Source organism: Platalea leucorodia (genome assembly GCF_965183815.1).
Source record: "Platalea leucorodia genome assembly, chromosome: 7".
NCBI lineage: Eukaryota > Metazoa > Chordata > Aves > Pelecaniformes > Threskiornithidae > Platalea > Platalea leucorodia.
The window spans coordinates 38689476-38711762 of NC_138829.1; the positions used below are offsets into that span (position 1 = coordinate 38689476).

Consider the following 22287-nt stretch of genomic DNA (forward strand, 5'->3'; position numbering starts at 1 on the left):
GTTTTTAGTGCCTAAAGTCACTTCAAACTTTGTATTTGCTGTTTTTCAGCCCTCTTAGTATTTAAGATGTCGTTGTCATCTCCCTTCCCAGAAGCAGTGGCAATGTGATGTTATATTTAAAGACCCACTGTAGTAGTAATGAACGTATGATTATCTGAACACAGAGCCCAGCATTCATTTACAATCTCTGCAAGATCTGCAGTGGATAAAGAACAGCATACTGCCATCTCTAGTAGAAAAATCTTGCTCTTAGAAACTGGGGATCTCATCAAACATTGTATTCTTTTGATCCTTGTGGTTTTTCTCCTGGATCAAAATCATACTGGAACCATTTCACACAAGTTGAGTGTGCTCTTTTTGAATACTGCTTAACCGCAGCAGGCTTTCAGTAAGCGCAGGTGAAAGCCTAAAATTGGCAAGCTGGTCTGGATCATTAAATGGTGTTCATGTTGAAATATGATAATAGGGAGTTAACACCAATGACAGAACACATGCTGCATAGCAGAGTGTAGTCTCTGGGGCAGATAAAATCTGTCTTCGGTATATAATGTGGTTCATATTGAACATTCAGTCTTTACAGGATATAAACGATTATCCTTGTGATTTCCAAGGGAGACCTGGTTGTAACCAGGGTAATGATGGCTCCTAAGCAGCCATTTACATCTGTGAACTCATTAGCTCTGGACTTTGTTTTCAGCTCTAAAGGCCACTGATGTTATGTGAATGTCAACTGTGAATCTTCTAATTATTTTAGAAGGTAGCACAGAGAAGGAGATGGAAGAGAACCAGATGTGGGTCTAGGGGAGATCTTGTAAGAAGAGCGGGGAGAGTAGGGGACCTCAAATATGAGAGGTAATAAAGGATGTCAAAGAAATAAAGTACAAGCATAATGCTGTCTCTGAAGAAGAACTGTTTATTCTTCAGTGGATGAGTTTGACTGCAAGGCACAGATTCAAGAGTAACTGCAAGTTGCTCTTTGTGGGCTGCATGCTGTCTTTTTGTGGCTGTCTCCTTTGTTAACTGGAAGAGCAGAATTTGAGGAGTTCTGGCTGATGTGCCTTAGTTAAAAGTAGAATTAGGGTGAAATGAGTGTGATGTCTCTTGTTTATGTTATTAATCTTTTTTTCTTCCAGATAACTAGCCCACCAGGTTGTGGCAAAACTCAATTTTGTATTATGATGAGTGTTCTGGCTACACTGCCTGTAAGCATGGGAGGACTAGATGGGGCTGTTATATACATTGACACAGAGTCTGCATTCAGCGCTGAAAGGTAAGACGCAAAATTCTAAAATACACCCTTGCAGCTTCTTGTGTTTATAAAGTAAATACCTATGGTAGTTATTAAGCATTCATCTGATATATGCAGTTATTCCATAGATTATGAAATTAATTTAACAGAATGGTTTGCTCACCTTCTTCATTTGTATGATGTTGCAGATTCCAGTTGTGGTATGACGAGGTGGATGGCGTGCTCTCTAATTTATAAATGGTCTTAACAGTCCTGTACCTGAAATCTTTCTTTGCAGTTCAGTTTGTGGAGTTAGCAGGAAGGTTTTGAGGATGTAAAGGCCCAGCATTTTGAGTGCAAAGGAAATGGAGGTTTTTCTGTGAACAGTAGGACTGACATAGCCAATTTTCCTTCAGGTTTCTGTCCTGTCTCTGCTGAGTGGGGCCCCCTGCCCTTCTTCTGCGCTTCCGATTTCCTTCTGCAGTAATCTCGCATCTCTCCTATATCCATAGTGGCCATGCAGTGCTATGCTCCCTTACCTCTATAACATCTCTGGTTCTTCTAATATCTCCTGCTTTGTCCATGTAACTGAAACTGCTCGGCTATGCGCTTACGATGTCTTCTAACTGTTGAATGGACAGGAGACACTATATGCTGTATCTACTTGTGAGTTACAAATGTATGCACATGTTGGTTACCACTCTTCCCATGTTAACTGGCTGATTAACTGTTGAAATTATTCTGCAGTATTTCATTAAAGGTACCTCTAATTTACTTGACTTAGGTACTAACTTTTCTAAACCATGAGGATTTGATGTTTTTGAGATGTCTATTCCTTTGTCGCTGTTGTTTGAAATTAATTCAAAAGTTAAGGGTCTGGGGGAGGACAAGTAGTACAGTAGTCTCATTCTTGTTTGTGTAGAAAAATGGGCAGAAAAAGGTTTAAAATAATAAAATAATTTATATATTTCAGATAATAATTTATGTATTTCAGATTACTTAGTATTTATACCCATGGCCTGAATATGGAGTATCAAAGCAAATGCATTTGCTTTGCTTATTCATTTGAAGTTATCATGGATGAGAAGCTGGGGTTTCTAACCCTATTTTTGTCAAGTTAATTTCACAAAAATTTGAATTACTTTAAACTGGAAGTGTAATATATCAAAGAAAAAAAGCTTCAAGCAATGGCTCTGCAAAGTATGGTGCTCCCTTCTTATATACCACTTAATTTTTATTTCAGGTCCCTGAAATGTAGGTAGTAAAAAAGGTTAGGACTTAATGGGTGAGTTAAGACTTGTTGCTTAGCAGCAAATGCTAAAGAAAACAGGTGAACGTGAAAATGAAACTGCTGAAAATAGAGTAGAATGTAGAAAGGGAATGTGGCAAAAATAACATTATTACTAAGGGTGAGAATATTTATGTATTAAATCATATTTAGTATTGCTCAGTTGGAAATGATAGCTAAACACAATTTCCTCAGACAAACTACATCTTATACTTTCTGTGTTGCAACCTCTAAGAAAGAGCACCAGCAGAGTGAGGGAAGTGATTATCCCCTTCTACTTGGTACCTGTTAGACTACATCTAGGTCCTGTGTCCAGTTTTGGGCTCTCAGTGTGAGAAAGACATGACAAACTGCAGGGAGTTCAGCAGGGGACTACCAAGATGGTTGGGGGCTGGAGCACTTGCCCCTTGTGGAGAGACTGAGGGCTTGCTCAGTCTAGAGGAGAGCAGGCTTTGGTGGGATCTAACAGCAGCCTTCCCCTACCAATGAGGAGACCATCAAGAAGAGGGCACAGTGGTGCATGGCAGGGAGACAGCAGGCATACATTAAAAATCCCATTTCTGTACCGAGGTATGGAGAAGCTTTTTCACCATAAGGACAGTCAAGAATTGGAAGAGGTTGCCCAGAGAGGTTGTGCTGCCTCCATCCTTGGAGGCTTCCAAAATACGACTAGATAAAGCCTCAAGTAACTTGTTCTGACTTCCTAGCTGGCACTACTTTGAACAGGATGTTGGCCTGGAGATTTCCTGAGTTCTCTTTCTAACCTGGATTTTCTTATGATTCTATATTCCTGTATTATTAATAGATGGCAAGTAGAAGAGATTTTTTTTGTTGCTATTCTAAACACTTCAGATAAGAGGGCAAATATTGATTTAGTAGCAACTTATTTTAAAGGGGTTAATGGAGACATTTAGCTGGCACTATTTTTATTTAAAACTCAAAAGTCTTTACAGAAAGCCTGGAAAGAGCGTATCACTGCTGCTTTTTAGGGCTGAGACTTGCGAAGTTGTAGTTGTCATACTGACTAATGCTATGCTGCTTCTAGAAAGATACTGCATAAAGCTGGCTATTTTTATTTCTTTTGCTAAAAGGCACTTGTCTTTTGTCATTCTGCCTGGCAGGTCTTACTTCAGGGCAGGGAGCTTTTTGCTTCCACAAACTTTCATAGTCTTATTACTTATTCTCTAACATGACGATTTAGTGCAATCTAATAGCAATGCTGAGAAGAGTGATCAGAATTGAGGCTGGTCTTCTAAGATACGCCACTGTTTTCTGTAATTTATATATTGTTCTCTCGTGTAAGAGAAAGCTGTAACAGTGCAGATGGTGTCCGTGTTCAGACAAAGCTGAACGATGGACACTAGGACAGGTAGATCGAATAGTCATAGTAAGTCTGGAAGTCAAAATTGTTATCAGTTTTGTAGCAATTCAATTCAACTCCAGCCAGCTATTAACTGAAAACATACCAGACTTATTTGGAAAGTCTGAAAATAATTTGGCTAGAAAGAAAAGCAAACCATACTTACTGCTTGTGAAAAACACTGGATACAAATTTCTGTGAACCAAAGCTGAGAACAAATAGGGATTTCCCCCCCCCCCCCCCCCCCCCCGCCATGGGCCTCTGCCCTGATTGAAGAGAACACGTTCTGTGCAGTTTTTGGTCTCATTATGACAAACAGGATTTAAACCTTAAAGAACTTTGAACCTGCATGGAGGTCTGAATAGTACTGCAATCTCAGCAAGATTTTGGCGTGTCATTTTAAGTCAGTCTGTGTAATGATGTTCTTTGTGATATGCATGCCCATTAGGAAGTGTACTGAAATCTCATTTCATGCAGACCATTGAATGACAGGTCACGGTTGCCCAAATGGTCCACATCATTAATTGTGCAAATGAAAAGACAAGGTTCTGTCCCTGGAAGTTCTGCAGGACAAGTTTAGGTGTAATAAGTAATGTATCTAATGAATGAGATTCAGGCTATTGTAATGAAATTCCTGCTCAGGATAGGTATATTAACATTCAGGCTTAGTGTTTCTATTTTTAAACCAAATAAAAATTATTTAAAAGAATTTTTCTAAAGTAGTTTTAACATTTTGGGTTTTACTGAAAGGGGCCTAAATAAAAAGCATCAAGATAAGCAGTAAGTTGTGCCCACATGTACTGTCCACTAGATGCCACTCTTGTCAAGCTACAGGCGGTGGGATGTGTTGGCTTAAAATACAAACAACTAAGTATTTTCTGTTATTAAAAAATAAAATCTTCATTGTGGAAAAAAAAGATTACACTGCTCAGATTGTAGCTATGAGTTTCTAAGTTAAATTCTTGGATTATTTATTTAAGGACCTCGATAAAATTGCCTTGTGTTCAGAGGGGCTGAACTTTTGACTGACTTCTGAAGAGTTTGCAGGCAGTCAGCATTTCTAAAACGTGTACCATTTAGTGTCCTCAATGATTTTATATGTAAAATCTTATTTAACTGCAAATGTTGGCCTCTCATCAGTAAATTGCTTAGTTTTACATCTGTGCGAGAAGTTTTTTCAAAGCATAGTTTCTGGATATAAAAGTATTTTGACAACAAATAATAAATATCTAGCTTCCTCTGACTTCTTTTGGTGTTATCACCAGTTATCTGATACGCTTCCTTTGTCTACTCTGATAATAAACAGTGGTATGCTTAACAATTGTAATTCAAGGTTTTGAAGGGTCATGAATTTGCTAATAAGGTAATGGAGAACATTTAATCATGGAATCCCACATTCAGTTCTGTCAGTGAAGCAGCCACTTAAACAGTTTTAGTCATTTCATTATATCAAGTCGTGCCAGTTGTACCTTTGCTATCTGTATGGATAGATGTTCTGTTGTAGCCGCCTGGCAGCTGGAGCCTGTCGCTTTGTGATACAATGCTGATTTTTTTTTTTTTTCTATGTTCTAAAAACTATATTTTCTTAAGATTTTATACGCCCTTTTTACAAAGAGGTAACTGGCACAATGGAAATGGTTTCAGTGAAAAAGCCTTCTATCCAAATGACCTTGTTCTTGTTTTTAAGGAGAGGTTATCTGTGAAAAGATTTTCATTTTGGCAGGCATACTTTCCATACATGTGCTGCTTGTATAATAAGTTCTTGCAGTTGAACTGGGCGCTGTTCATTGCAGTCCTACTTCCATGTTGGCTGGATCTTGCCATGGATCTTGGGTTTGTTATCAGCTTGTTAAATTTCTGTGGTGACACAAGGTCCACTTTATGATTTCACTGCAAGATAAAGCTGGAGCGGAAGATGGTTTGAGTTGGAGAGTACATTTGTTTAAATGAAAATAATATTTAGATCTCATAATTAAAATAGGAGAATGCTCGGCCATTAAATGGAACCTCTTGTACAAAACTCGAAGAACTTTGCATTCAGTAACTATAAACTTTGCAGTTTCCTTCTGCAGGAGATATGCTGTTTCTTTGTGTACAGACAAGTTATGTCTTTCCCTAGTGTACCACTGATTCTGTCGTCACTGGGAAGAGAACCTAACTGTTCTGACTTCCAGTATTTCAGTCTGACTCCTCAAGTATGCTTCTCCTTTGAACAAGATTTCCAGTATTACTTGGTATCTGCTTATCAGAGGTTTGCTTTGTTTGCTTTGTGAATACTTGATGCCTCATTACCCCACATTATTCCTTTTTCAGTGTTATGCCTTCTGGTTTTTTTTTTGATAGGTTGATTGAGATAGCAGGAAACAGATTTCCTACTTACTTTGACTCAGAGGAAAAGTTGTTCTGCATGACCCGTAGCATTCACCTGTATCGAGAGCTGACCTGTGGCAGTGTACTGAAGAGGTATTCTTTTCCAGAGTTTAAAAAAAAAAAAGACCATTGTGACTGGATTGTCTATAACAATATTTGTTTATATAAAAGCTTTATAAAGAGTAATTGATTTATTTGAGGCCTTTTCATGTTGATAACAGAATGGTCTCCAACGAAGTAAAATTGCTACAGAAAGACTGACATTGATCTTCTCATTCCATAGTGTGTGACTAATCCACTTGATGTTTTCTAATTTGTGATAGACAATTTCTATATGATCTGATCCCTGTAAGCCTCCAAAGGGGAGTGTTCATGTGACAGATCTGATCTTGTCTTGGATTGTGGAGAGACCATAGTATAGGAGTTACATTTCCCATGAAATAGAAGTTTGCTCCTCCAAAGCAGAGTTTACTTCCAGGAAGACTGGGACCCCTCCAGCAGTGGGAAGGAGGAATCGTTTCACAGTCGTCAGCCTGAATGCTGCTGCTGTTGGCAGTGTTGTATTGTCATGTTGTTACCTTATGTTAATTTGTGAACACGTTTTGCAATGAAAATGAATTGAGTTTTTTTTTAGCATCATCTTGTGTATTTTATGTTAGTGGGAGAATTATTCTAAGAATAATTTCTTCTTCTAGTGTAGCTTTATCGGAGAACAGCTAGTAGCATATTACCAACGGATTAGTTTGGCATACTGTCTTTGGAGGTATTCAGAAACAGATTTGACCTTCTGTATATATAGACCCCAAGGATTTTGGTGTTGGCAATGGGACGCTGCTACTGTGAACAAAAAGGCACAGTTTCAATGTCCACTTAACTTGCTGTCTGCCATTCAGGGTTTGCTAACGAGGTTCTTCCAAACCTCTCTTTTAGAGGGGTCCTGCCTTGGGTTATGTGGCCTGCTGGAGCCTCAGATTCCTTTCCAAATCTCTTCAATACAGGCTGATGTTAGTGGAGGTGGTGTGTGAGGGGGGGAAAAAGTGAGGTTGACTACTGTGTAAATAATACTATCAATGACTGGTTTTTTTGTTGCTGTTTTTTCTTTTTTAGGATTATGTCTTTGGAAGAAGAAATTATTGCTAAGAAAGTTAAACTCATAATAATTGACTCTGTTGCTTCAGTTGTCAGAAAGGAGTTTGACACAAAACTCCAAGGCAACCTGGCAGAGAGAAGTAACTTTTTGGCTAGAGGAGCATCAATGCTGAAGTATTTGGCAGAGGAGTTCTCAATACCAGTAAGTTCTTCCTTCTGTCTTAAGTTTTTGCCTTACAGTATCAAATAAACAATAAAATCTGTGAAGAATGAAAATGACAGGAAGATGAAAACAAGAAAAAGCTTCTAGCAGGAATCTTCAAGCAGGTACCAGTGGGAAAATAGTTGGGGAATGGGGGAACAGTAACTATTCTGCTTGGTGATTTTTTGTTTTTTGTTTTTTAAATATTTTATTTAGGACTTCAAATAAGGGTTCACAAGATTCTCCAGCTGTGTTTCAGTGCTTTGTTTTCTATCTTTTTTTTCTTAAATCTCATATTTTATTTTGCTGCCATTAAATATTGTTCACCCTGACGATACCGTTCTAATGTAATGCTTACTTTAACTAGTGCGTACTCTGCCTAGGTGAAGATCTTTTTCTACCTGTCCCTTCTACTTAATTTTATAGAATTTCAAAAGGCCTTATGCTCTGGAGCAGCGTAAATTCCTTTTGTGACTGATAATGCTAATTAATGCAGAAAGCAAGGTAACAGCTCAGCAAATCCTTGTCTGTGGACTTGCCCATAAAATACAAAGGAAGATATGGACACTCAGTGCAGGGACTGGGTCGAACAGATCAAAAAGTGCTTTAGAAGGTGTAGGCTGCATAGGTGTGTATGTGTGTGTGTTATATGACCCACGGAGGATTATATCAACTTAAAAGATGTTATTGAGACTCAACTCTTGAAGTATTTCCTAGTATGGGTAACCTACTTGTCACTCCAGTGTAGGAGAGACATGAGGTCTCTCCTGAGGTCACAGCAACTGTCATACCAGAAATATACACATCAGAGGCGTGGAACTGTCTGACTTAAGAGGGGTGGATTTCCTTCTGCGGTGTAATTTCTAAAGACTTTTGATGGGGAAGATTAAACCCTGCGTAAGTGCCTTTAAAGTTCAGGTATAAAAGATAGTGTCCTAGTTAGTGCACCCAATAATGTTTATAGTGCTTTAAAAAGCCAGGAAAGAATTGTGTGTAAGTATGTATACTCTCATATTTTGGGAAAATATTACGCAGCCCTTTGAAAAAGGGGAAAAGTTTTATGGGAAGATACTGTTTTTCTCTATTTCTCTATTTTCTTCTGATTTAGATCACTAATGAATTGGATACGTGAAACAATATGTAACGCATTTCATGGCAGAATCAGTGCAACTAAATACCGAGTTGGGCAACGAGTAGGGGGACGGAGTCTGAGACTCTGAAAAAGATCTGGAGTTGATGACTGATAGGAGTTGAACTTGAAGTCAATCCTTTTGGCTGTAGCTAAAAGGTCTGGTGAAAAAAATTGAGTAGTTGAGCAAGGCAATCGGAAATAAGGAGGTTGTGTATTATGTATTTAGCTATAACTGTTACTGGAGCAGTACATCTGGTGTTAACAGTCCAGGGAGGGTGGTGAAAAATCAGCTTCCAGAGAATAGCCTTGAAAATGACTGGGAGGAGGGGAGAGCAGTCTTAGTAATTAAGATGTATGGTGCTTACTTTGTTTAGCTTAGCTAAGGAAATGTTAAAGGTTTCTTCATTAGTCAATATGTACCTACTTGAGGAAGAGGTATTTGATAAAAGCAGCCTTCTCTTCAGCTGACAAAGGTATACCACAGTTCTGTGGTTGGAAGCTGAGTTAAGCAAGTTCAGACTTCAAATAAGGGGTGTGTTCTTATTAATCATTGGAAGGCATTACTAAATGTAAATAGCTTCTTGTCACAGTGTATTTTTAAATGGGCTCTTTTTTTCCCATTTCCTAAAAAGGGAATAGGTTCAAATAGGATTAAATTTGGGGAAACTCTCTACTACCATGCTATGCTGGAGTTCAAATGAGTTTAATGCAGTTCTTTCTATGGGCATTAAACTCTTTAGCTGTTTATAATTGTGTGTACATGGTGTCAGGTTATTGAGTTTGATGTGCAAAAGTGGCTAGCGTTCATGGCTTCTCCTGAACTCAAGGGGAGCTGCTTCGAACCCAAGTAGCTCTACATAGTATGGAGTATTTGGAAAACAGGTGACCTTAACTACCTCAAAAAACTGATGGCTGTTGTTCAGCAACCTCTCTGCACCTCTGTTTTCAGTTTGTAAAATGGGAATAGCAGAGCTGTTAGTTGTGAGGATGCTGTGAGGATAGGGTCATTGCTGTTCAGAAAGCACTCATGCTGTGTCCATGAACAATGTATAGATGCTGATTGGAAAGTAATACTTGTCATTCTCAGTGTAAAATTTAAATAATGTGTAGTAAATGAAACCTTAATCCATCTTTGGAGATGAGAAAAAATATTAAACGTATTAATTGAATGACACCATCTTAGCCACTGAATGAAGCAAGTGAAAGTGTTGTGTGATTGTAAATTTTTGCTTGACTTAATGGTTTTTGAATTTTTTTGTTTTTCAAGTACAAAGAAACACCAAAGCTTTTTTTTCTTATGTATGGACATTAATAAAATGTAAGTTGTTTCTCGAAAAGTGAAATATATGATGCCTGATTTCCTTTTTTGATCCCTTCTTCCACCTAACTTAACAGTAAGCCTGGTTCCACACTAAGCTTTTTAAATGATGCCAGGGCAAGAAGCAGCACGAGGTTTGGATCGCTTCTCGTCTATTGACAGGCCACCTGGCAGCCGTACTGATGACTGAACAGTCACTGAAGCTTTTTCCTCCATGGGGCACCATGTAGCAGGGTCCCTTTTTTCCCTTCCCTGCACACAGCCATGACCAAAACCTACTTTTTTCTGCCAGGTTTGGTTGAAACTAGCCAGTCCGATCAAAAGTGATTGCTAGAAACTGAGAAGGACAGTTTGACTATAAATCAAACAAAAAGCCCTTTATTTTTGAAATCCAGTAAATATGTAAAGCTATATGAAAAGTTTACATTACATTTATCTGTTTTAAAGCATGCTGTACTTGAGAGCATTTGGATCTGAATGTTTTCTGTTACAATGTATGTTGATGCTGTCTACCAGATTACATATTTAAGCAGCAGTAATCAGTCCTATATGTTTCCTGTCTAGTTTCCTGACATCCGTAGCCTTCCTAAAAAGAACAGAAAACAAAATACACTTTGGATTTTCTTTCTTCTTCCATATTCATAGGAAACTATTTATTATTAGTAAGTGGTATTCAGTAAAAGTAGTTTAGTGTTCATGCTGGTTGAGAGAGAAATGATGTCTCCATTTCAGTGAAGAGCTAAAACTAAAACCCAATATGACTAGAATTGTTCCTGAAATTTAACTGTTTAGCTTATAAAAATTGTTATTTATAGAACCTGGTCTCCTTGTTGTTAGTACTTGAGAAAAATGTGTGAAGCTGGCTAGACATCTCCATGGAAAAGTACTCTAGATGTGGCAGTTGCAAAACCAAACTGCTCTAAGCATTCTTTTAAATGTCAAATTGAGACTGAAGATGAAACTTGGTTTGTAAATCCCTAAGGCTAATCAAATTACAACACTGGCTGTCCTTTATACTTTTGTCTGGGTTGTGTTCTTAGATCTGTGTCTTAGAACCTTTGTTATTTATGATCAGCATGTTGGTGGTTATTATTACCAGCAAATGTATAGTAGTATCTTCTTTTTTTTTTTTTTTTAAATTGTTCTTTCTGAGAATATGAAATAGCTTAGGATGAGAGACTTTCTTCTCTCACTTTATAGTACAAATGAAAGACAAACCTTATGTAACTATTCTCTAATGCTTTTATTTACTATGCTAAATAAGTTAACAGTAGTCAAGAAGCCCATAACTTCCACAGGTAATATTTTTTTTTCCCCTTTAGATGCCCCATGCTCCATTTAAAAACTAAAAGTTCACTTTATCAGTATTGATAATATGACAGCAATTAAAGCTGTCATAGTCAATTTTTGTTCCACACTCTTAGTTCTCACGTTTTTCATTTCAGTGCTTCACACATGCCTTCTGTTCTGTAAACTTTATACCCAAGATTTTCATTGCTTTGGAAGGCCAAATGTTTAGCTAAATATGTATTTGTTTTTAGGTTATGTAAGTTTTTTTTTTTTTTTTTTTCTTCTCAAAATCAACGTATATGCACAAATTACTTGACATCTGCAGTCCCTTTTCTGCTATCTTTGGTTGTGTTTAATTGTATCATCTCAGCTTCCTGCAGTAAAGTGTCTCAAGACTGAAGTGCTTCTGTTGGCAAAGATAGAATATTCAGACTGTTAATTTTCTCTTTCTTTATAAGCAAGTATTTCCATTTGGCCTCATCCTTGGTTCTGTTTTATTATGTTCCCATGTAGATGGTTGCTTGTCAGCTCCTCTGCACCTTTGCTATTGCTGTTCTGATATTTGAAAATATTAGTTTGTGGAGAGCTAAACAAATTCCAAAATGGAAGATTTCTGAAGAAAAGTTGTTTAGATGCCAGTTCCCTTTGAATTGGTAGTAAATATGAGAAAGTTTTGGAAAAAATGGATAGTTGATCCATTGTTACAAACTGTAACAAAACTGTTATGCTGACCTTTCCAAAACTATGGAGATACATTAGACTTCCAGTGAATTTGTCTATGTCTGGACTGTAAGCTGCTGAAATACAAACTTTGTTTTTTTCTTTTTTTACTTTATTAAAAAGTATTTTTAATACCAGTGTTACAGAAACAGTAATTGTATTATCTTTGCAAGTTGTTTAAACCTAGAATAAGAAACTTTTCTCTACTTCCAAAATGTAGAGAACTGTTTCCATTTTGAAGTTTTCAAAAAAGAGAAATATCTTATATGTTATGCCACATCGAAACATGTGTTTCTTTAATGAGGAGCTAACCTTATCAGAAGTGAACATTTTGGAACTGAGTTACCAGAATTTTACTACCCATATTTAGGCCAGATGTGGTTCAAACAGTTTCTAGTGGTGAGAATTCAGTGGAAAGTACGGGTCCTTTTCTGTTGAGCTGCTGATATTTATGTAGTGTCACTTAAGTTTCAAGCATATTTTGTGTTTGTGTATGTATGTGAACTTGAATACCCTTCCCAACTGCTAATAGAAGGATCTTTATACTTCTACATAATCACACTGAACTCCTGGCCATCTGCTTGCTGCAAAAGGTTGAGGTTTACCTAATAATGTAATTCTCATTTCAATGTGGGGCTGCTACTTGCTTTGTTTCTCTCTCTTTCCCCCCCACTCCATTTTTAACTGCCATATGAGTAGTGTTGGTGCTTTTTTTCATGAAGTTTGTATATTTCTCTAGGGAACAGCATGAAAGTTAAAACAATTTGTGACTGTTTGCTTAGAAGACTCAGAATAGTGCTTCTGAACCTGCAGAAGTTTATTAAGATCATTCACCAACTTCTTGGAGAAATTGGGTTGTCCTTCTATGAACTCAGTAGAATGAAAAGATGCTAGCGTCTTATGCTAATCATATCGTGAACATTATCCACAGAAGCATGAATATTTAGAATAACGTATAGGTATTGCAGAATTTCCTGACTTTTATTACTCTGTGTGAATTAAAGAAACATTGAATAGCCCTAACTTTGTTTTGAGCCATGGAAAACAGTAGTTAATTTGTTTCCTAAATCAAGAAAATTACTTGCAAAATTAACTTTCTTTTAGTAAAGAACAATTCTTGTTCTCTTCAAGATGCTTCACTCCCACTGCACCAACATTCAGGTTGGTGTTCATGTCCTCTTTAAATGGTGAATTGAACAGCGTTAGAAAATTGTGTTCGTGCTAGCTGTATCAGAATTTTTCGTTTCAAACGTATTCTCTTTTGGTGCAAAGGGGAATACCTAACCTTGTTCAGTGTGCTTCATCAGTTTAAGTAACAGTTTGTGAAACAAACAAAACATTTTATGTTAAGGTTTCCTCCCATGTTATACTTAGCAGTATTTTTGTGCCCAGAGCTGAGTCTATAGCTTTGGTTTTTTTAATTAAATACTCTAGTGTTACCCTTTGTTTTCTTACAAAAGCCTGCTTAAAAAGCAGGTGTCAGAATTTCACATATATGTGAACACTGCTGTTTGTAAAGTGCGGAATGATTTTTAATTTGTGTTACTGTTAATTAGGAAAACAAAATGGTTAAATGGGACTTGCTGAGCAGAGTTCGTTCTTTGGCCTTGCTAAAACTTCATAAACCCATTTTTTGTTGGCAGATTGTTTATGTTTCAATTATGCCTCTGCTCCACAGTATTGAGCAAAAAATAGTTTTGATAAAAGGGAGTTAATCCAACTGCTAAGTGTTGTTACAGTGGCAAAGTTAGATGGTTTTGTCTTCTCGTGTGGCTGTTAAAAATTATCCTTGGAAGGCACAACTTTGTTTTAGTTTAAAATGACTGGTTAAAATGTAATTATAACTATCTTCAGTACTGCTGCCATCTGTGTGCTTTTTTATATGTGTCTGGAGAATATACATTTCTGCAGTTTACGGCCCAACACAGTGTTCCTTTTGGACTGTCTGTGCTCATAAAATGTTTAATACTGCTGAGGAAAAGGAATGAGAAATGGTAGAGCAAAGTTTCCTGTTTTCATGTGGTGGTGAAGTATAGAAAAGGAGGTAGTTTAAAGTTATATGATACTGGAATTCAGTTTGCTTTTTCTTTTAAAGTATTCTCTCCAGTGCTTTTTCCATTTTACAGTGCAAGTGACTTTGCCAAAAGCTATCATTCTGCACAATTGCACATATGAAATTATGTAGAAGGAAGGCACCAGTATTAATGTATAGGAGAGGGAGTTGAGAGGAATGATATTTTATTACCAGATTTGTTTTTGATCTGCTATACAATCATGGACAATGCTTACTATAAAGGAGGGCAGACACTTTGCCTGATATCTGCTTTGACTTGAATTTCTGAAAGACTTTATCCAAAATAAATTGGTAGTTTCTTGTGTCTTCTAATCCTCATTCTCATTACACTTCTCTGGGTTTCCCTCAGCTGATTTACATCATCTTGAAAGTGAGGTGCCCAAACCAGACGGTATTCCAGATGAATCTCTACCAATGTTTGGGTATGGAGAAGGATTTCATCTCATACCTTGCAGGACATCCTCTTATTTATGCATCATAGTACACTGTTTTCTTTCTTTGCAACAGCCTGATGTCATTTACTTACCGTTCATTAAAACCCTGGATCTGCATCTGCTGACTCTGTTACTTACCTAGTCGCTCTTCCTTCTAATGTGTTATTTTTCCTGGCTTGTCAAGATGATTTTGAATTCTAATCTTATATTCTAGTGTACTTGCAGTCTCCTCCCTGCTTTCCTGTTTTTGCAAGGAAAATGATCATTCTTTCTATTACAGATTCTTTGTGTAACTATTGGATAGAACCAGACTTCAAGCAGACTATACCATTTTGTTCAATAAGAGGCCTTTAAACATTGGTAACTGCTATGTGTCATTTTCCAATAAACTTTGCATCTACCCTGTAATACATTCATCTAGGTTATATTTCTCTAGTTTAAGTAACATACCTATATAAGATGTTCTACTGCTAAAATAAAAATACAGTATTTTTTTTCCTGCCCTGTCATGTTGTTACTCTATGTGCTGTAGAAGAAAACAGTAATTGTACTGAAGGGCTTTTATGCCTTTTATTGGGAGTTTAGGGTTTGGCAAGGTGTCCTGTTTTGACTGTGTGAAAAATTGCTTGAACCTTTAGGCCAATAATCTACTTGTGACTCTGCAGAGAAATACTTATGTTTTGAGTTTTCCATTCTTCTTGCCTGTTTTCTTGTGCCTCCTTCCTGTCCTTTGATTTCATTTAAACTGTAGGTTCTCTAGGAATATTTCTGCATTTGCATAATGTGTAACTGAAAGCGATTCTAGTCTCTAGACAGGATAGCAATACAAAGAATAGTTGACCGGATTATAAATTGTTGGAAAAATCTTACCTGTATGAGCTCAGTATAGACTAATTAGTGGTTTGATTTCCAGATTCTCTAGAGTTTGTTTGCTTTATGGTTACTCAGCCCCAGGGCTCCTGGGAATAAAGAGGACCTGCTCTGCAATTGTTACTCCTAAATAATATTATACCAGCTCCCTCAGGTGTAAAGGGATGGGGATAAGAGGAAACTAAGATTGGGCAATGCATATGTCTGTTACAATACAAATGTGCCCAGAGATCAAAAGTAAAATCTTATTTGCTTGGAAACTGGTAGTAGTAGAGATGATTGTATCACTTCCCTCTGTGTCTACAGGACAATATTGCATTTGCGTGGAGCTGGGTGCACTGCTGGGGCTGCTTTTTCATGAAGTATGATCTGGAAGCTTCATGATGCAGTCTGCTTGCTGCTGTTAACCAGAGAACCTGCCCTGTTCAGTCTACAAAATTTCCAACATGGTTGGATGGTAATAACAGACAGCCAGACCAAACTGTTGCAGCTAGATGGTTGATGAGTCTGTACTGCCTTGAAAGTAGGTGTATCTAGGTTTACAGGACAGGCTTTTCAGTCTGCACCTTTTCTTCTACTGCTGAGGCTCTTGTGCATTAGAAGAGTTGTGGGTTTTACTCTGGTTTCCCTCCTTTGTTTTGCTTGGAATTGGAATCTATGAGCTATAATGTAGGGTCTCCTGAGCAATTTCATTCTGATTTTTCTAGAAGACGACTCCCTCTTCTTTATTGAGAACATGTATGTTTTGTATCATTGTTCATTGAAGTTGCAGCTTGATTTATGCACCCCAATTTTCTGTTTAAAGAAGGAAACCCATCGTTTTAACGGCAAGCATTTTAGTTCATTTGGCAGAAGTTCAGTATAATCAAACTGAGGGAGACTCATTCCAAACATGGATTCCAATGAGAATCTACATTATTTCGGTAACCTCATCAAACTGTCATGTTGCCTCTCACTAAAATGCCTAGCTGTATCTCATTTGAGAATATAGTACTTCTGTTGTAATATTGTAGGTAAACAGAATTAGATTGAGAGGTTTTTATTAAGTAAGGCTGAGCAGTCATCTGCAGAATTTTAATTAGACAGGACTGAATGAGGTGCTGGTTTTTGTTGGTGAGACTACATCTGAATTTCAGTGAGACAGTATCTCTCCGCCCCCCAATACTCTGTTAACATTTTTGATACTCCAATTTGGATGAGCTGCGTTGCCCACCCTAGAATACAAATCACTTTCTTTGTCTTTAGATTCCCGTATTTTCCATACTTTACTTTTGCATTTATCATACGTCATAATTTTGACCAGGGGCAGAGCGCGCTTTGCTGTTCAATGATATCTAAGGTCTTGACTGGATTCTTGGCAGACTGTGGTATTATATTTTTCATGATGTGCTGGTTAGCAAAATCACCTCTAATACATGAACTAAACACTAGTTTTTCATGCAACTGAAACCCTTAGTTCTTGTAGAGGAAAATTGCTTTAAAAGTGCTTACTGCTTAGATGCTTTTTGTAACTTCATAAAGGTCCCCCCTAGGGAAGAGGGGGGCTTGCTTAAGGCTGCAGGCACATACCGGTGCTCTGGCTACATTATTTCTCAAGAACATTAGTTTAAGCAAACTGGCTTCAGATGTTGGCAGTCTTTGAAATACCAAATGAAGTTATTTCTCTGCAAAGCCTATGAATAATACTAGCAAGCCACAACTGGATAATTGGAAGTTTGATGTAGGGCTATGTGTCTGTTTCTCTATCAGTCTTAAATTTGTGCATCACCAAAGGTATATTAAGTCTTTTTTCCTTCCAGTAGTTGTGAGAGAAGATGCAGTGAAAGGTAAGGTAGGTATGAAATACTAAGATGACTTTTTTAATTCAGGCCCTTGCCTTCTGTTATCTTCTGTGATGTCCTTAAAAAATGTCTTATTCTAACAAACCTCAGGTCTGCCCAGAGAGGTTTGGAATGACATTTAAGAATTGTTCCCTTATGCCTTTAGCAAATTCTCTCAATTCTTCAGGAACAGTGCAGGAGCCTGCTGGTCACCTTTTAGTGGTATGTCCTTTCCCGTATCATTTTCTAGCTAGATAGTCAAGAGCTTGTTTGGAAGAGAGACTGATAAAACATTTAAGGTTTGCTTGCATCAATAATTGTTTGTGGGGAAAATTCTTAACCCGAAAAATCTTCTGAATATGCACCGTCATAGGGTTTCCTGGAGGGTATATACAAGCAGCCACTCAAGGCTGGCATGTATTGGGCTTGTATAACTTCCTCTGGTTGCATGGAAGAGCTCCATGTCACGGCCCTTCCTGGCATTGTAATGGACGCAGTCATGCCTGGACAGCGAGCACGAAGTTTCTGAGGAGGCCTGCGTACAGAGCGTATGCACAGAACTAGTATGCTGTGTATTAGAACAGATATGCTCTACTCTGCTTCTGCAATGCCCCTAAAATGGAGCTACTAGAAGCAGACAGATGCTGCTGAAATAATTTGTGAAGCCTGCTCCTACTTGTCATATTTTCAAGGAGCAGATTGGCAATAGTAAGGGAGATTGTTATTGGCTAGAGGTACTGTTTTGGAGTTGGCAGCAATGCTTACTGCTGTGCCTCCTTTTTCAGTTGACTTAAGCGAGCCACAGAAGAGAGGAACTAGCAAAATGGTGAAGCTACTGCATGGAAATCCACTGACCTGCAGCCCATTCTGAAGCTGTCCCTAGGAAAGAAGGCTGCCACATACAAGCTGTGAGAAGAATAAATTATCTGTGCAAATCACAAGTGGCACATGGGTAGCAGGTTAATTGAGCCTGCATTACAGAAAGTTTGAGTAGTCCAAAATCAAGAGGTGGTCAACCAATGTCAGAGATTAAACAGCAACAAGAGGACAATACATGCTTTCTTCCTTCCTATGTGCCTTGTAATTCATTTCAGTATAGAGTTTGCAACTGGTTCATACTTGCTGATGAGCCCAAACAAGGATGTAAACCAGCTGAAAAGCAACCCAGGAAAAAAAATGTAGTGGGCAATTGTTGTGCAGCTGAACAGGCACTAATGTAGGCAGAAAGGAGGGGCAGGAATGTGTGGTTTCTGGCAACAGCACAGATTTTGAATGTAAAACTGCATCTTCAGTAAAAAGGGTAAGTATGAGTAAAAATGCTAACCAGGTTATTACTCAGAACAAGCAGAGAAAAAGAGTGGTAGGTGCTTGGAACATCCTTGAAACTTTTAACAGCTCTAGGAAGGATTTTGTTACATACCATTATTACGATGCTTTGTACTTTGACTAAAGGCGAGCAAATGCCTGGCTACATACAGCCTATCCTTACATTGCTTAGGGCTTTTGTGCATCATTAGGTCAGTCTCCTGGTTTTAGTCTGCATGTTCTGGTTTTAAAATGCATCATAATATGCTGTATTTGGAGTTGTAATATATCCGTGCATAATGAATTATAGCTGAGGTCAGAAACTATGCTGAATAGTAGATTTTCAAACCACAGTATTTCTTCCTATGCTAAAATTCAGAATGAAATGTATAACAATCCATAAAATAGCTGGTACAGTTCATAACATGCTTGCATTCCTTCATTATTAATAGTTTCATATCCATCTGTCAGCATGCTATGGCTAAACCATTAGCCAAGTTTTTGCAGCTGGTCCTTTACAGGTCTGCAGAATGTAGTTATCTTCAGCTCCTGTTTTTTGTCTACTAGTAAGAGGAAATTTTACAGAGAACTTACGAAATGGTCCAAGACTCTAAGTTCAGTTCTAGGTGAAAGTCTATGATCTTGATTTAACTTACTTGGCCTGTGGTACTTCTCCTGTTATTTTTTTTGTTCGAACTACGTTGATTGCAGCAGTTGTTTCAAGTAACAGTGGTTTGTTTAATCTCATTAGAAGTTCTGCACATGGTTGTTGTAGTCCTGTATTTTTGTAGTTCTATTTTTAATAACATTTTGTGCAAATTATGGTTGCCAATTTGATCTGAAGACAGAGCCCCTAGAGAGGTCTGTTTTGAGATGAATGGATCTATGGGTAGGACGTGGGGTTTTTTGTTTAGACTCCCTCCATTAAAGCGTGAATGAAGATGAATATTTTTTGCAGCAAAGGTAGCTATTGATGCAGAAAGTAATATGTATGTAGACTGCCAAACTACTTTGTGCACGATACTAAACAGTTACTGGAGAATAACTGTTAAGATTATTGCTAAATCAAAATAGTTTCATACTAGTTACTTGGAGACGCAAGGTTTCTAGAAGTATTTGTGTGGTCCAGTACCTCTGTGTGTGTGTGCTTTTTTAGTTCCAATACTGTCAAATTCCAAAGGCCACAATTTGTAAATCACGATAGGTACCTGCTTTCTCTCTCATTTTTGGTGCCAGATAAAATCTGTTAACATAAATATGAAATTTCTAAATGAGAAAATAATATTTGTGTATATTTATAAGGCTCTGTCTCCTAGAATAACATTCTTTATGCTGATAGGATGTAATGAAATCTTTGCCATCTTATAAAACCCCATGCTAGGGAATAAATTGCATTTTGCATACTTGACTGTCCCATCTGCATTCAGTCCGGTCATTTACCTCTGACTGGATCACTAATATGTAAAACCTCTCACCCGTTTAATACAGAGGCTGTTGAAATACATACCAACAAGTTATGTTTCCATTCATTTCCAAAGCCTTAAACTAGTTTTTTTCATGCCAAGAGCCAGCTATTACCAGGCATTATTACAGAGTGGTAGTAGACTGGTCTGTTACTAGGCTTGTATTTCAGTTGCCTTAATGTCTTGTTTGGTTGTTTTTTCTGATGTTGGGGTGTTCCGCAATGGGGTTAGTTTGAAAGAATATCTGCCTTCTATTTGGTTGTTTCAGTACTCATTTTTACTTAAAGTGCTCTATTTGCCCTTAAACACTGCTATTTTTAATATTTTTTGAAGCTGGCTTTGCAGTTCCTTCTGAAGGAATTATTGATTAGCAATAGTAGTGATGTGTTTCTCCTCTCAAGGACAAACAATTTGTGCAGAAGCCTGTCCTGTTTCTTCTTGGTCACTGCAATTGAGTCCTTTGGATACTAGAGGTAAGGTTTGCATACTGGTGAATATGTCATGAAATGTTGCAATGACCTAACTGGTACTTCTTTTCATAGGGCCTCCCAAATGTAAGGAGATACTAAACACAGGAGATCTCTGAACAGCCAGGAAATGAGAGCTTGTATAGCAATACCATTTACACAACTTGATTTGCTGTTACTGGGATACAGTAAACTACTGGATCTCTGTAAATGTCACCAACTTGTGTGGAATTAATGATGCAGCCTGAATGCTAGGTGCTGCTTAAAAACGTGAACTTGGCCCTAGTACAGTTGTAGAGGCTTCTGGAGAGGCTGGAGTTTTGAGCAGAAAACATAAGAATTTGTAGCCAGGCCTGAAGCATATGCATGTCACGCAGACATTATAATTGATTCTGTTGAATATAACTTTAGTATTTATGTAAGTTTGGGTTTTTGTAGCCGTAATGTTCCTCAGATATTGAGAATGTCCAAAGAAATGCTAGGTAATTAAGAACAATAAGTCACATTACCCCAGTTCATCTGAAGGACAGACAACATTGACTCTCTTGGCATAGCAAACTGCCTTCTTTCTAGTAGTTGAATACTTGACACTTAAGATTCTGTTGTTTAAGAAATCATATAGTCATTGGCGTTTTTTAGGCAAAATATGATTTAGATTTCGTCCATAAATTTTGCTATATGTGAACAGAAAAACTCAAGTAAAATAAAATTTCTGTGGTACTAGGCAAAGATGCCTGGCTCATGATGCTGTGGTATCAGTGATAAGTCTTACAGGTTGTATTCCTGAACTCCAAAAATAGACACAAACTCTATTACTGTCACATGCTTCTGTCAGGAACTATAGATGGAATGACAGTGTTAAGTTTTTTTTTATCAATGCCAAAGTTTTTCAGTAATCCATGTAGTGACACAGTCTACAGCCTCAGAATATTTTAATTACTACAGCTATTTTCTCAGCTTCAGTAAATCTGCTTCCTAGTTGTAACTGATGAGGTAAGGATAAAATGAAGAAAGACTGATAGGGAGTGGTGTGAAAGTTTTTATTAGCTCAATGATACAGTCAGGAAAAGGCAGAGCTTTTCCCTAGAAACCTGGTGAGGGGCTTGGGTAAACCTGCTTCTCAGTTGGTCCAGTAAAGGAGAATATTTCTGCCTATAAAATTCCCCTCATCTAGTTCAGGGTCTCTAGAGTTACTGATGAGCAGAGACATCAAGCTTTCCTAGTTTCTCTAAGTGTCACTTAACCTGAAAATTTCTTTTATGTTTAAATTGGAGTTTTGTAATATACTGCAAGACACCGAATGCTTGTGGTCATTTGCATCCCTTTGCATGTGAGTGATCTAGTAAAGTACACAGATGTTAATCATTTAGCATTAATGAACTTTTGGGGGGATTCACTCTCCTAGCGTAGGCATGTGGAAGTTCTAACAGAATAATGAAGACAACAGAATTTTTTGTTGAATAGAAATACTTATAAGACATTTTGTAGAGCGGGAAGCTTATAGTTTGTTTTGATGGTACTGGAAATGGAAGCAGAAAGCTGACACTCCTCCCCCTTCCTGCACCAAATTTTAAAGCAATTGGAAGTGAAAACTGACACTGTTCAAACCTCTCTTGAGTTTTTGCCATCATCACCATGGTTGATATGTGTCCTTGGTGTTTCATCTGTTGTATGAAGCAGCTGAGAACATCTGTCTTACTCCTAAAGGTTTTCTTATTTCTCTGAGGTACATACTGAAGCAAAGAAAAATCTCCAAATGGAGTCTTCTTTTGCAGATGATTATTATTTCTTCCTTCATTGGTTTGTTTCTTTTTCTTATCTCCTCTAAAGAGGTGATAAGAATCTAGTTTAAAGACA

The 22287-nt window shown here is 37.6% G+C and overlaps 1 protein-coding gene across 2 annotated transcripts in view; it reads left to right on the forward strand.

Annotated features, from left to right (window-relative positions):
* The window catches only part of RAD51B (RAD51 paralog B), a gene marked incomplete at its 5' end in the record, with an annotated part of 406133 nt that overhangs the window by 10102 nt on the left and 373744 nt on the right, over window positions 1-22287 (forward strand). For both annotated transcript variants that reach the window (XM_082317257.1, XM_082317258.1), the window contains 3 exons: window positions 1134-1270; window positions 6220-6339; window positions 7354-7537. In XM_082317257.1, coding sequence (XP_082173383.1) covers window positions 1134-1270; window positions 6220-6339; window positions 7354-7537 — 441 coding nt within the window. The remainder of the gene's footprint in view (window positions 1-1133; window positions 1271-6219; window positions 6340-7353; window positions 7538-22287) is intronic.